The sequence below is a fragment of the Balaenoptera acutorostrata genome, chromosome 14 (genome assembly GCF_949987535.1).
Source record: "Balaenoptera acutorostrata chromosome 14, mBalAcu1.1, whole genome shotgun sequence".
In the NCBI taxonomy this organism is placed as follows: Eukaryota; Metazoa; Chordata; class Mammalia; order Artiodactyla; family Balaenopteridae; genus Balaenoptera; species Balaenoptera acutorostrata.
The window spans coordinates 62,599,984-62,614,366 of NC_080077.1; the positions used below are offsets into that span (position 1 = coordinate 62,599,984).

General features: G+C 34.8%; 2 protein-coding genes across 10 annotated transcripts in view; one reads left to right on the plus strand and one right to left on the minus strand.

Annotated features, from left to right (window-relative positions):
* Nucleotides 1-6,976, plus strand: part of MMS22L (MMS22 like, DNA repair protein) — a 138,348-nt gene extending 131,372 nt beyond the window's left edge. Inside the window, exons 22-24 of one of the 2 annotated variants that reach the window (XM_057527910.1) lie at nucleotides 273-369; nucleotides 1,766-1,933; nucleotides 2,405-6,976. In XM_057527910.1, coding sequence (XP_057383893.1) covers nucleotides 273-369; nucleotides 1,766-1,933; nucleotides 2,405-2,498 — 359 coding nt within the window. In that variant the 3' untranslated portion in view covers nucleotides 2,499-6,976. The remainder of the gene's footprint in view (nucleotides 1-272; nucleotides 370-1,765; nucleotides 1,934-2,404) is intronic. The other variant, XM_007169668.2, reaches the window with a different exon arrangement.
* A 427-nt stretch (nucleotides 6,977-7,403) lies between these two features.
* The window catches only part of KLHL32 (kelch like family member 32), a 234,967-nt gene continuing 227,987 nt past the window's right edge, over nucleotides 7,404-14,383 (minus strand). For all 8 annotated transcript variants that reach the window (XM_007169672.3, XM_028163403.2, XM_007169669.3 and 5 more), the window contains one exon: nucleotides 7,404-9,751. In XM_007169672.3, coding sequence (XP_007169734.1) covers nucleotides 9,590-9,751 — 162 coding nt within the window. In that variant the 3' untranslated portion in view covers nucleotides 7,404-9,589. The remainder of the gene's footprint in view (nucleotides 9,752-14,383) is intronic.

Here is a 14,383-nt window from a genome sequence, read left to right on the forward strand (position 1 = left end):
CTAACAGAAAGACTTACCTTCACATGTGTTTTTTCAGTTACGGGGTTGTAAAAAATAGACTGTTAAGTGTTTTAAATTTTCTTAAAATGGAAGATAGGGAGACTTTAGAACAAAACAAAAGCTCATAACTATTTCGCTTTGAAAAATAACAAAAAAGCATGTAGATACTTTAAGAAAACAACATGTTTTTCTAAATCTAGAGTGCTCATAAAAATGAGGATCCAGATGGTCAAATCAGACAAAATGTGTAATGCTGTAAATTTTCCTCCTAGTTAAAAGGCTGGCCACCGAGAACCTGCAATACATGGTCAAAGCGTGCCAAGTGGGGTCAGGAGGAGAACCTGCCGCCCAGCTGACTTCTGTGTTTAGGTAACTGGAAAATATGCCAACTGGCAAGAAGACTCTTGCCAGCCATTTGACAGCCAACATGTTTTTTAAATAACTAATTATCCAAAACATAATGTGTTACTACTTGTTTGTAGTTTCAATTATTGTATTTTTGGCAGTAGTTTTGCTATGTTGTGTTGTTTTATTAAAAAATAAAAGTACCAAGGAGAAAGATAAGTGAGCTGACTTAAAATTACCTGAGAATTTAGTAAGGAAGATTCTTGCATGTGTTTAAGAGGAAAAAGTGGGAAACGTGAGTCATGATGACAGGTGTACAGGCTTTGGAGCTGCTAAACATGCTACTCACGATCCACTGTGGAAGTGCCTGTCACTGGTTTTCCTACTCACCTTAGATGCTGTGGACCCAGAAAGCTCCATTGTATGTAATTGTGAAGCATAGACTTTGTAAATCTGTTGTTCCTTCACAAGAATAACTGCAACTTGAGAAACATTTTCTGTTTTGTTTTTATTTTCCTGCCTTGCACCCTATAGAGTCTTATGCTTTCTGTTAGGACAGTACTTTTAAGTATTTCTTTCTCACAGTTTCTACCAGTTCACCTTTATTTCATGTATCTCTACCCTAGCACTACCATGATAAATAGTTTGGGTCCATTTCCTTCATTCTATGTTAGATTTTTGATTCCTCAGTTTTCTTTCTCATCACATAGTTGGCACTTGTCAGTTGTTTACAGTTTATTTAAATTGTGATCATTTGAAATAAATACTGGATTTATGAAAACTGTAAAGCCCTAAGAGAGGAGGAAGGATTTTATATGAACAAAGATTGCATGTTTGTTAAGTACAATTTATTGAGCTAGGTGACTTTTATTTTCTTGGGGGGAGAGAGTGGAAATTTTAGTATTAAAATATATAATTCTTATTAATAAAAGGTTTTCTATGGGTCTAAAATCTCTTGATCAGTTAAGGAATATAAAAATTATTTCAGATAACTTGCTTTCCTCATAGAAATATTGTTTGATTTATCTACAGATAGCAGTAACTAAAAGATATACAAAATAACTAGGAAACTGGACTCTTTGCTGTTTTAGTCTCTTCTACATCCTTACCACCTAGATTTCAGCATGCACACTATAGCAAAAAAGTCCCTGAGATTAGATTTTTCCCCCTTATTCTTCCTCCTGGGATTCCAGCTCTTCCCTTTCCCTCCTAATGCCGCCACTCTGGTCACAGCTCATACTGAAGCCATTTCTGTTCTTTATTTTCAAGTGTTAAATAGTGTTCATATGGCATCTAAATCCTTACGGTAATCTTACATGAAATGATCTTTCTTGTGTTCAGGTTACAGCTTGTTGCCATACAGATACCAGCCCAAGGAATTGCTCCAGAAGTAATTCTAAGTAACTTGTTTTACTTTCAGGAAATTTATCGAGGATTATGGTATGAGATATGACTATCAGATTTACAGCATTTTAGAAACAGTAGCAGCATTGGACCAACAGGTTGTTATCCACTTGATTTCTACCCTTACTCAATCTCTGAAGAGTTCAGAGAGGAAATGGGGCCTTGGCAGAAATATTGCACAAAGGTATGTTTGATAATTTGATTATATCCTTTCGGACAATGATTATGAAATCTAAATTCATTTTCTAGAAATGGCCTATTTTCCACTTATAAAAATTTGGAGTGTGTTCCAGTGAATAAGATTAGTGACTCAACTAGATAATATGGGTTTTGGTCAGAAATAGATCAAGGCTTTTTTTTTTTTTAATAGATTACAACCTAGCTGAAGATAATGCTGGACTATTTAGAGTAATGAAACATGGCAGGGGTGTATAAGTCTGTATTTCCTAAAGAGATGTTTTAGAAGGGTCAGTACTCATACTGTAATTCATATGTCCAAAAGTAGTAGGTTAAAGAATCAAAGTACTTTAAAAAGATCGTGTATGGTGTGTATAGACAAGTAGACATTCAGGCAGGCTCAGTTTGTAAAGACTTAAATGAAAAATAATGGAAAAGGTAGTAAATATATCTGTCTTCTTTTCTTTTTTCTTTACAGGGAAGCCTATAGCAAACTTTTATCTCACCTAGGACAAGTGGGACAAGATGAGATACAGAGACTAAAAGATGATAATATTGAATCTATTTTGTGATTCATCCTCAATGTTAATTATAACTATCTAAAGTCACTTTGCACCATTCTGACTCCTACTTTTAATTAATTGTATAATGTTCTGCTAAAAATACTTTCTAGGATTTTTTTCCTTTCATACCTGTAAGTATAAAGTATATAAATAAGGAAATAAAAGTTAATTAAATATGTTATAGGAGCTTTGGAACTTGGTAAAACTGCAATCTATTTTGAAGAGGATTTAGTGAAACTAAAGAAACTTTTCCTAACTGGTAGTGTTATGTGTGTATGTCTAAGCAGGTTTGTACTGGTTGATCCACGGCCATTTTACTGCAATGTGACTTTCTGCCTTGTGAGTAACTTATTTCTGTTTTGTTTTTGTTTTCTTATGAGTTATATTTTATTATGATACTATTTCAAATTACCTGGCTGCCCTATGCTGGGTTTTTTTTTTTGGAGGGGTGGTCAGGAGATAGAACTGTATATTTGTTATCCTTTTTTATACTATGCGTGAGGCAAGTTAATAAAATCCTTACAAAGCACACTCAACTCTATGAGGAACGAGACTGAATCTGGCTAAATGATTATACAGATAATATGTATTTTTTTTTAACTTGGACCAACAGTGTTTATATCAATACTTGGGTTCCAACAGTTGCCAGATGTTTTCCTCTACTCATCCTTTCGTTTGGAGTTGTCATTAAAAGACAGATCAGGAGGAGGATAAACAAGAAGAGCCTTTAGGAAAAGAGAATAAATAATATTCTGGAAATTTTTAAGTTTACAGAATTAACAGAAGAGGTCTGAGAAGTCAGCTGATTTATCTCCTGGCTCTTCAATTAGAGCCTCTTATAAACTAGCATCTTTCATGTTTGCAGGGAGCCAGTTTAGTTTCCTATAGCAGCTCATCTCTCAACCCTTTAACTATTTCATTCAGATTCATTCTACCAGTTGGGTTTTTGTCCTTGACTCCTTTTTCTAATGAGCATTATTTGGTAAAAAGAGCTCCAATCTTAGTGTTGGGAACCCACCTGAATCTCAAACCCAGCTCTGCTTTGTGACCTTGAGCAAGATCTTAACCTTTCTGAGCCTCAGTTCCTTCATGGAGAAAAATGAATAATAACCCTTTTTTAAATTTCACAATGTTCTGGTAGGAATCAGTGGGATAATTGATTTATAATTATAATCATATAATTTAAATGTATGTGAAAGTATTTGTTGACCTGTGTTCTGTTTAGTGGTGTACAGACATGATCACTCTGTCTCATGCACAAAGGTGAAGAACACTTCTCAATTTTGTTCCTCTTTCTCTAATGGTATGTCCTAGATGAAGTCCCCACTTCTTTTCAATGTTTTCTTACATGTCATGTTTGCTAAGTTTGAAATAATTTGTTTTTTTCTTGAGCATCTAGTGTTTATCATGGTTCTACTATTCCTTCAGGAAAACATTTCAACCCTTTTCTGACTCAAGAAGTATCTTTTAAAATGAAATGCACTGCAATCGGGAAACTAGAGTTAATAGCCCTTTCCTAATTGTAATCTGTGAAGTCTAAAGGACTCCATGACATATAAATGGTTTATTTTCCCCCCAAATAAACTGTTTTTAATTCAACAAATGGGATGAATAAAAGCCTCTTTAAGGTTACTAAGACTTAATAGCAATGAGTTTCATTATGATAGTGACTTATTAAATGAATGATGCATTATTTTGCAAGTTGTAGCAATTGAAATGTAAACTATTTAATGTGATGACTTTAAAGAGGTTATTTATGTGTGTGTGTGTGTGTGTGTGTGTATGTGTGTGTATATATATTTTTTCACCCCCAAGGGAAATTGATAAAGATATCTTGGAGAATCTTGCTCCTTAGCTTATGAAACTTTTTAAGGGTTAAGAAAATCTGCTGCTGAATCATGCATTAGGGTGTATAGCTGTAGATACTAAGAATAACTAAAGTTTATACATAAAAAAATCACTAACAAGAAAAAGTCTGTAACAATACATGTGTATGTATATATACATATTTTTTAATTTATGTATCAGTAAACTTTTAAAGAAGCTGTTTTATTAATTGAAGAAAAAAGAAAATTTATGACTCTGTTCCATTTCTTAAGAATCTTCACTGACCCATAAATTATTACTATAGTCTTGTCTTTTTCCATTTCCAGACTTAGAGTACCTTATACTTGCTTCCTTAATGTTCCTTTTCCCCTAAAAACCCTGTTATCTCTGAAGCGGCTGCTTCTACCATGGTAAGGTAGGCCAGTCTCTTTTGGTCAAATCTGAAATGTGTTCTCATTTTTCTTGGTCTTTGGGGCCTCTGTGACGTTGCATTTTCTTTTATCTTCTCATCCCTTCCTCAGCAGTATCGCTCCTTCCTACATACACATTCTTCCTTCTTGTCCCTACCGGTAAGATCTAGCCCTTCACCTGCTCTGTCTCAACATTCTTGTAGTAGTGAACTGATAAAACTAGCTTATAATTTTTTCTCTCTGTAGTGCTAATTTTTCTCTAAACCTGTCTAGTTGGATTCTCCTGAAATCTCAAGGCAACATGTCAAGCTGCCCTTATCATCTTCGTTTCCAGTCTAGCTCATGCCTTCATTTTCTACCCAGAGAATACACCACTTTCCCAAGTCAGTTAGCCTTGATATTTCTTGGATTCATTGTTCCCCACTTTTCATTTGATCACCAATACAAGCTCTTGGGATTTTTTTCTTTTTGCCATTTCATGCATCCAAACATTTTTCTATTGGGTAGTATAATCTCCTTCTTATCTCTGGACTCCTGAAATTTATTCTTCACATAGTTTTGACCTTAGTGTTCCTAAAATACTTCTTTCTTCTTGTTACTTTTCTGCTCAAGGACCTCCATTTACTTCCCATTGTTAATAAGCTGACATTCAAGCCCTTCAGTCAGGAGACTTCTACCATCTGACGCTATACCTTCCGTTTCCAAACTTACCTCAAGCAGGAGAGTAGACTGTCTTAGCTGCTTTCTCTGAATGACATGTTCATTCTACGCTGTGGGCCTCACTCAGTTTGCCAACTTAGAATACCATCATTTCTATAGAAACCTAACCTTAAGACACTTAAATAGGAAGAAAATTAAAATATACATGTTGGATATGTAAGTATTCCACTCAAATAATTTCTTTAAAATATCAGATGGAGTGTAGAAGAGATGATTGAAGGACAACAGGGTGATGAAAGGACTTTATTAGACACAGATTTGGTTACGATTTAAATTTCAGTTGAACATTTAATTAGGTTTCCATAGGGGAGGAAAAAAACATGGAGTATTGTCTCTGCACAAAAATCATTCAGTATTTTGTTCATTTGTATTAGAAGAGTTTCAAAGTTTAAAACTTTTTATATCTTTACTTATCCCTAGCATATTTTCTTTTCTTACTAAGCATATTTGACTTTTTCTATTTTGGGGGGTAAGTAAAATATTATTTGTGAGTTGTTAGACTACGTGTGTGTTTTCATTATGCATTGTTATTTTTATCTTCTTCCATGCTTCATCACAAATTTTTAAAACTACTTTGTTCTTAACTAATTACATGAACCCATTTCCATGTACTTTCACAGAATCTTTGGCAGTTTTTATTTTTACTTCCCCTTTGTTAGGATTATATATCATATAAAAATTTGATGAGCCTTGCAGTTGGGAAAAGCCTTTAGGAAACCTACCTTCCCTAATCCTACACAGTAACATAGCACTTGTGTTTCAAAGATAAAAGATAGATATCATATAAACCTCACCAAAAACTGTTCTCTGTACTAAACCACTGCTTTTTGACTGATAGACTTTTTACATAAACCTTACATTTTCCAAAAACTGATCTCCTGCCTACTCCTCCTAGGGTTAAAAATATTGCCTTGTCAGTCAAGTATAGAGTATGCTAGTATAAATAACGTGCTTTGTTTGCTTAAAACAGTTGGTTTGGGAAGCTAGCAAAATAGCGTATTCTTTCACATATTTAATAAGATATGAGACTTATATTTTGATTCTGTGATAAACTATGTTTGGTAAGGTTACCAAAATCAGTACCAAATGAACTTACCAACTTCTGCTTATTGAAGTTTTTGGTGTGCTGATAGTTATCCAGTTCATTGCATTTGTGGATTGTGCTTTTAGAAAACTTCTGGGCATATGCATGCTTTAAGTTATTTGTGTATATAGTAATGAGATGTAATTAAAAATGTATATATTCAACTTACACTGCACCTGTGATTATTCAACTGCCTCTTTATGACAGATTGACTCTTTGAAAACCAAAATAAAAATGAACCGTGTTACCTAGAGAAATAATTTTTATCTTATTCCTGTTGATTTTATACTCTGCTAAAACAAAGAAAAGTTAAATTTTTCAGCTATTGTAATGGCTGAAGGGTATACAATATACATGTGGTTAAACTGAGAAGAGAAAAAGTATGAAGAGAAAAAGTATGAAAAACACCCTAAAAATAACCAATTGGCATTTTGTTCTTAAAGATCTAAGGAATTTTACTGCATTTTACATACATATTATTTTATTTTAGAGATTCATGTCTTTTCTGGCTTTTCCTCCTAGAGTAAGAACACTGCTAATATCTGTGTTACTGCTTTTCCTTTTTTAAAGTAAAATCTTGAAATGATGTTTAAACTGTTGGAAGCTTCACAGTCTTTTGGAAATTCAAATTAATAATTTAACTATAAATACAATATGGTCTTTAACTTTGAAGAGTAAAAATGGAAGATGAATTACTGTAGGATAGTTCACTTAAATGGAGAACATATATTTGAATAGTTTCAATGGGCTTTGGTTTATATGACCAAACACTGTTTTCTAGAATTTTTCTTATTAGCTCTTATGATCAATAATTTGAGGGAAGGATCGAATTATAAGCGATCTAAGTTTTTTCTTTTTAGGGGAGGGGCGCTGTACTTTGGATGCTGTTCTTTGTCTATAATTATAAGTGTTTCTGAAAACTATGTAAAACTTTTAAAAATTCTGACTTCAATTCTGTAATATTACTGAATAATACATTAAAGTTCACTGAGGAGAGGTTTGATAATATATACTGGTTTGTTTTAAATGAATAGTTAGAAGTCTGCACAGAAATTAGAATAATCTCAGGCTGCCTTTCCATTTGTCATTCAAGCAAGTTCACTTTTAGAACTTCCCTTTCATTAATTGGGTAGAGAGTCTGTGATTAAAAATAGATTGTTTTATAAGGTAAAACTGCTGGATGGAAAATCTGTGTGTCAAGTAGAAATTTTAGTAAATCTGAAATAATTCTTGTTTAGGTCCTTGTTGAAAAGATTTCTGAAACGCTGGAGTCCATTTTCCTGACATGGTAAGGCATTTTAAAAATGTAATTTAGATGGTTTATACCTTTTAAAGAAACTCTCTGTTTTCCTTCTAAATCTCAATTATCAATATCAATTTTCACTTTTCAGAACTGTACAAATACTCTTAAGGCTTTTTGTTTGTGTAAACAAAATCTATTCTTTTAAAAATTTACCATTTTTTTTCTTACTCCTAGTCTCCCCCCTCCGGCCTTTAATCTAAATAGCCAAAAGTTTTATTTATATATATATATTTTTTTTTAATTAATGTTTTAGGTATCTTATATAAAGTTAGTGAATTCTATATTTAGGATAAAAAATATTTTTTTATTCACTTCTGATTACTAAAAGTGGTTACATGAATAAAATGACAATTTCCCATTAAGACAAGGCTTGCTGAATGATTAAACTAAGGAAAAAAAGTAAAATCTTCCTTTTAATAAAGGTGACTTATCCTAACAAGATTAAGGGGAAAAACTCATGTTATACTTGTTGAATTTATGTTCAAATACAATTATTGAGTTGTTTTATTTTTTATTTTTTGTTATAGACAAAGCAAATCCAAAAACCTAGCCTAAAAAAATTCTCATGCATTATTAAAAATGGTAGTAATAAAATATGTATTGGTGGTAGAGAAGAATCCCACAAGCGCTCAAGATTGACATAACCTTTAACAAAGTGGAAAAACTTTTATTAGAACTACTGATACTAGGTTCAAATTTATGTCAGAGCACTTTATGGTACCGAAATTAGTACAACTAATTTTTTTTGAGCTTTAAAATGTCATTTTTCACTAAATGAGCTTAGATGAAATGTTTGAGAGACTTATTATTTGAGGCAAGTGTTTGTACAAGTTTAGGAATCTTTGGCTTTAGTAAACTCCCTTTTTCATAATTAGCATGTCTCTTTCACATGCTTTTCAGAACCATTTATCTCATAGCTTGTGTTCCAAGTTCTATCTAGTAATTTTTAAACTTCAAAAATAATCTTTTTCAGTTTCAAGGTTCTAAAACAGTAAAATACCTTGTAATTTGAGTGACATTTTTTTTCTTAGGCAAAGTACTTCAGAGCATTTGCCTAATCCTTACAACATTCTTCTGAATTAATATGGAAATCAATAATTGCCCCCCTTAAAAAGTGAGAAAACTGAAGCAATGTAAAGTTAAGCTCCCGGCCCAAGGCAACAGAGCAACCAAGGTGAAAAATCTGGGTATTCCATCTGCTGTTCCGGTGTACTTCTATTATTTGTATTACCTTGAATAAAATATGGCATTTAAAAATTTATGATGTCATAATGATGGGTCTCTACTTATACAGCAGGGCTGTATAATGTTAAATTTTTAAAAGAAATATTACAATCCCAGGCTTAAGTAGTAAAGAGATTAAGTACTGACAATTTTTTTTTTAAGATCATTGATGGCAGTACTTGTGAAATAAACTGCCTTACTAAGAGGGTAATGTCCTGGACAGCACTGTTTAGACAAAGTGTACAAAGAATGCTTAAAACATCCATGGACCATTAAGTTAGCACTAAGCTACACCACCATAAAAGTCATACATATTGTACTGTATATTGACACACACTGAGAAGCGTGACAAGCGTTTTCAATAATGTGTATTTTAGAAAACTGTTCATTTTTTGCTAATGTTTTCTGAATAGAAGATCTAGAAAACAAAACAAGGAAGCATTGAGCACTGAGTATTTTCATGCCCAGTATCCAAAAGTCAGGCCTTTTTCTTCCTCGTGTTCATGATGGTTGTTAAGACAGCACTGGCTTTTCAGACGGTGCCAATCCTGTGATGAGGCACTTGAAGAGTTTGAAGGTTAGGGCATGTGAAATACGGAGCTGGGAGGAAGCATGCTGCTATTCCATTGGAAGCAAAAGGAAGTGTAGGCCCGTAGAATACTTCTTCTTTGCCTTCTCTACTCACATCCAATACCTAACACAAGAAGAGGAGAAACCTGTACGTTAAAGGTGGTTGTTCAAAATAAAGCTGGGTACACATAAAAGAAAGCCTGCAGTTAAATTCAGTTATGCCACCATGACTATACCTTACGCATTGCTATTTTTCTCAAGTATGGTACCAGGAATATGTATTAAGTTCCTGCAAAGTGCTATTCTACACATTTCTGTTTGTGTTTGTACATGTTTATACATACATAGATATGTATGTTATGTTTGTATATACACAGATATATAATTTAATAATTTAATCTTCAGAACAGTGTTGAGGTGTAGGTAGCATTATCCTCCTTTAATAAAACTGCCTTAGACTGCTTAAGTAACTAGCCCAAACTAGTTGGTATGTGTTGTTTGTATGCTGGCTTACAAATCCTCACCTGTAAAGTGAAAACAACATTGACCCTGCAGCTTTGCTCTGGAAATTGGTGACATCCAGCTCAGTGTCTAGCACATAGAGTATTATAGCTTAGTAGCAGGTTCCAAAAAATCAGTTCAGTTGCTTCTGGAAATTCTTCCCCAGTTATTTCCCCATTAAGCTGGAGTTCCACCTCTTTCTATATATGGAAAGAATCTCTTTGTTAGTGTGTGCCTGCTGTCACCTCACTGATTCTGGTTTAATCTTACTACTAGGAAAATTCTTTCTTGAGGAAAGCTGGTCATTTCCTTTCTTGAGGAAGGCTGGTTTAATCTTACTAGGAAAACTCTTTCTTGAGGAAAGCTGGTCATGTCCTACGTGTCTAACCCATAATGTTCCTTCCAGCCTTTAATCATCTTAACCTCTTTTCATATGACCTTCCTCAACCTTCCTTTTTTTAAATTAATTCATTTTTTATTGGAGTATAATTGCTTTACAATGTTGTGTTAGTTTCTGCTCTACACCGAGGCGAATCAGCTGTATGTATACATACATCCCCTCCCTCTTGGACCTCCCTCCCCCTGCATCCCACCCATCTAGGTCACCACAGAGCACCGATCTGAGCTACCTTTATTTAAAACCTTTCCTCCCTTGGGTTCTATGACCTTAAAAAAATAAGTTAGTCATTGACGCAGGCCACCTTTGGTCCACTTCTTCCATCTCCATCCTAAATGTAGGTATGCCCCAATATTCCAACCACAGACCCCTTGGTACTCTTCTTCAATGATCTTGTCCACTCTCATGCCTTCATCTGTCACCTAAATAGATAATTCTTTTTTTTAATTAATTAATTTATTTATTTATTTATTTTTGGCTGTGTTGGGTCTTCGTTGCTGCACGCAGCCTTCCTCTAGTTATGGCGAGTGGGGGCTACTCTTCGTTACGGTGTGCGGGCTTCTCATTGTGGTGGCTTATCTTGTTTGTTGCGGAGCATGGGCTCTAGGTGTGTGGGCTTCAGTAGTTGTGGCATGCGGGCTCAGTAGTTGTGGCATGTGGGTTCAGTAGTTGTGGCTCACAGGCTCTAGAGCGCAGGCATGAGTAGTTGTGGCATGTGGGTTCAGTAGTTGTGGTGCATGGGCTTAGTTGCTTCACAGCATGTGGGAACAAACCTGTGTCCCCTGCATTGGCAGGTGGATTCTTAACCACTGAGCCACCAGGGAAGTCCCGCTCTAAGTGGATAATTCTTAAGCCTTTAATGTAATAATGCATTATTTTAGATGAAAGAAGCCCTTGAGATTTGGGGATCCAAGCTCATAAAGGAGGAAATCACTAAAGCCTAAAATAAAGTATCAAACCTTGTAGCTTTTTTTCCCAAATGGACATTTAGCCGTCCCATCCCATTTATTGAACAATATGCCCTGTCACTATTAATTTTAAATAGCTCTAGTATATGCAACATATAAATTTTTCTTTGTTCTCTCTTTCATTGATTTATGTACCTTCCCACAGTACCACATTTAGTTATTTTGACTGGGTAGGGCATGTCTCCCCCATTCATTTTCAAGTATTTCTTGGTTATTCTTGTATTTTTCCTTTCCTGGAGAAACTTCAAGATCAATTTGACAAGTATTATTCCCCCGCCCTGTGAGAAAAAGGAAAATTACAATGGGATTTTGACTAGTATTTCATTAAATAAGGAAGTAGAGGTCTTTCAATATTTACCTCAAATAAGATTATTGTTCAGGTTACAGAGAAGAAAATTGAGATACAAAGAATGTTCGATGACTTGCTCAGGATCACACAGCTAGTAAGTGGTGGTGGAGCCAGTACTTGGGCTCAAGGTTGCAACCCAAGAAACAGCAAGGTTTTCATGCCATTCGTGATATCCCCTCCCCAACTGAATACATTTCTAGAACACAAAATATCAGTTGAGGTCACTGTCCAAACAGCTTGTCTGGTTCCCTGGGCCAACAGAGGCTGTGTATGTTAAGCAGATATAATTTATTTAATCTGTAAGACGGGAAAGGAAGTGTTGGCAGTTTTTCTACAAAACACTCCCCTGTAAACTGGCAGAAAGAAGGCATTTGGGAGAAGGAGGTGCCAGCTTGGCAGCATATCCTCCAGCCAAAAAGAAGTAATCATAAATGAAGAGCAGTGGAGGTGATCTGGCAACACAGACTAATCAATTGCACACTTAGGCAGCTGCTCCTTTACCTGCGGCTCGTCATCCACAGCGTCCAGATTAGAGTCAACCTCTGTGCCAGACGTTTGCTTACACACCCGCTGAATAAAGAAGAGCACCTGACTTTCCTCAGGAATCTATTTTTTAATATTTTACATGGGTCAGTATTACTAACATGTCCAAATCTCCATCTTTAAGCAAGTATTAATTTAAGAGCACCTCAGCCTTTCTCTTATTTGGGTTGCCCTTGAAATGGATCAAATAGTCTGTGCTAAATCAAGTAGTAGAAAAAAATAGAACAGTATGCTTTCTCAACATTTGACATGCTTGTGGCTGAATCCTACAAATGACAGTTAAATAAGCTTTGATTAGAATCCAGAAGTGTCAGTCTAATGAGACAGGTTACTGGCTGGTATTTTCAAGAGCAAAGAAAATTACTTTACTCCTTCTGGATGTTAACAGACCAATCTGTGAACTATTTAAGTGTGACCTTCATTAATCTTAGCCAGCAGTGCACTTAGAATCCAAGAATACTATAGATTTGTGACTTATGAAAAATTTAAACTTCGATATTTTTAACATCTATACTATTTTCTCCACCACTCTGACCTGTAATTTTCTTTCTTCTTTTTTTCCCCCTCACAAATCACATCTCAGAATTTATTCAATGCTTTGGACCTTAAAATATTTTTTTTAATTTTTATTTTATATTGGAGTTATAGTTGATTAACAATGTGTTAGTTTCAGGTGTACAGCAAAGTGATTCAGTTATACATATACATGTATCTATTATTTATCAAATTCTTTTCCCATTTAGGTTCTTACAGACTTGAGCAAAGTTCCCTGTGCTATACAGTAGGTCCTTATTGCTTATCTGTTTTAAATGTAGCAGTGTGGACATGTCAGTCCTAATCTCCCAATCTATCCCTCCCCCCACCCTTCGCCCCTGGTGACCATAAGTTTGTACTCTGTCTGTGAGTCTGTTTTTGTTTTGTAAATAAGTTCATTTGTATCATTTTTTTTAGATTCTACATATAAGTGATATCATATGATATTTGTCTTTCTCTGACTTACTTCACTTAGTATGATAGTCTCCAGGTCCATCAATATTGCTGCAAATGGCATTATTTCATTCTTTTTAATGGCTGAGTAATATTCCATTGTATATATGTACCACAGCTTTATCCATTCAACTGTCAATGAACAATTTGGTTGCTTCCATCTCTTGGCTATCATAAACAGTGCTGCAGTGAACACTGGGGGCATGTATTCCTTCGAACCATGTTTTTCTCCAGATTTATTCCCAGGAGTGGGATTGCCGGATCACATGGCAGCTCTATTTTTAGTTTTTTAAGGAGCCTCCATACTGTTCTCCATAGTGCCTGTATCAATTTACATTCCCACCAGCAGTGTAGGAGGGTTCCCTTTTCTCCACACCCTCTCCAGCATTTACTGTTTCTAGATTTTTTGATGATGGCCATTCTGACTGGTGGGAGGTGATATCTCAGTGTAGTTTTGACTTACATTTCTCTAATAATTCGCAATGTTAAGCATCTTTTCATGTGCCTCTTGGCCATCTGTATGTCTTCTTTGGAGAAATGTCTATTTAGGTCTTCTGCCCATTTTTTGATTGGGTTGTTTGTTTTTTGATATTGAGCCACATGAGCTGTTTGTAAATTTTGGAGATTAATCCCTTCTTGGCCACATCATTTGCAAATATTTTCTCCCATTCTATGGGTTGTCTTTTCGTTTTGTTTATGGTTTCCTTTGCTGTGCAAAAGCTTTTGAGTTTAACTAGTTCCATTTGTTTGTGTTTATTTCCATTACTCTAGGAGACGGATCAAAAAAGCTATTGCAGTGATTTATGTAAAAGAGTGTTCTGCCTATGTTTTCCTCTGAGAGTTTTATAGTCTCGAGTCTTACATTTAGGTCTTTAATCCATTTTGAGTTTATTTTTGTGTATGGTGTTAAAGAATATTATAATTTCATTTTTTTTTTTTGCATGTAGCTGTCCAGTTTTCCCAGCACCATTTATTGAAGAGAATGTCCTTTCTCCATTGTATATTCTTGCC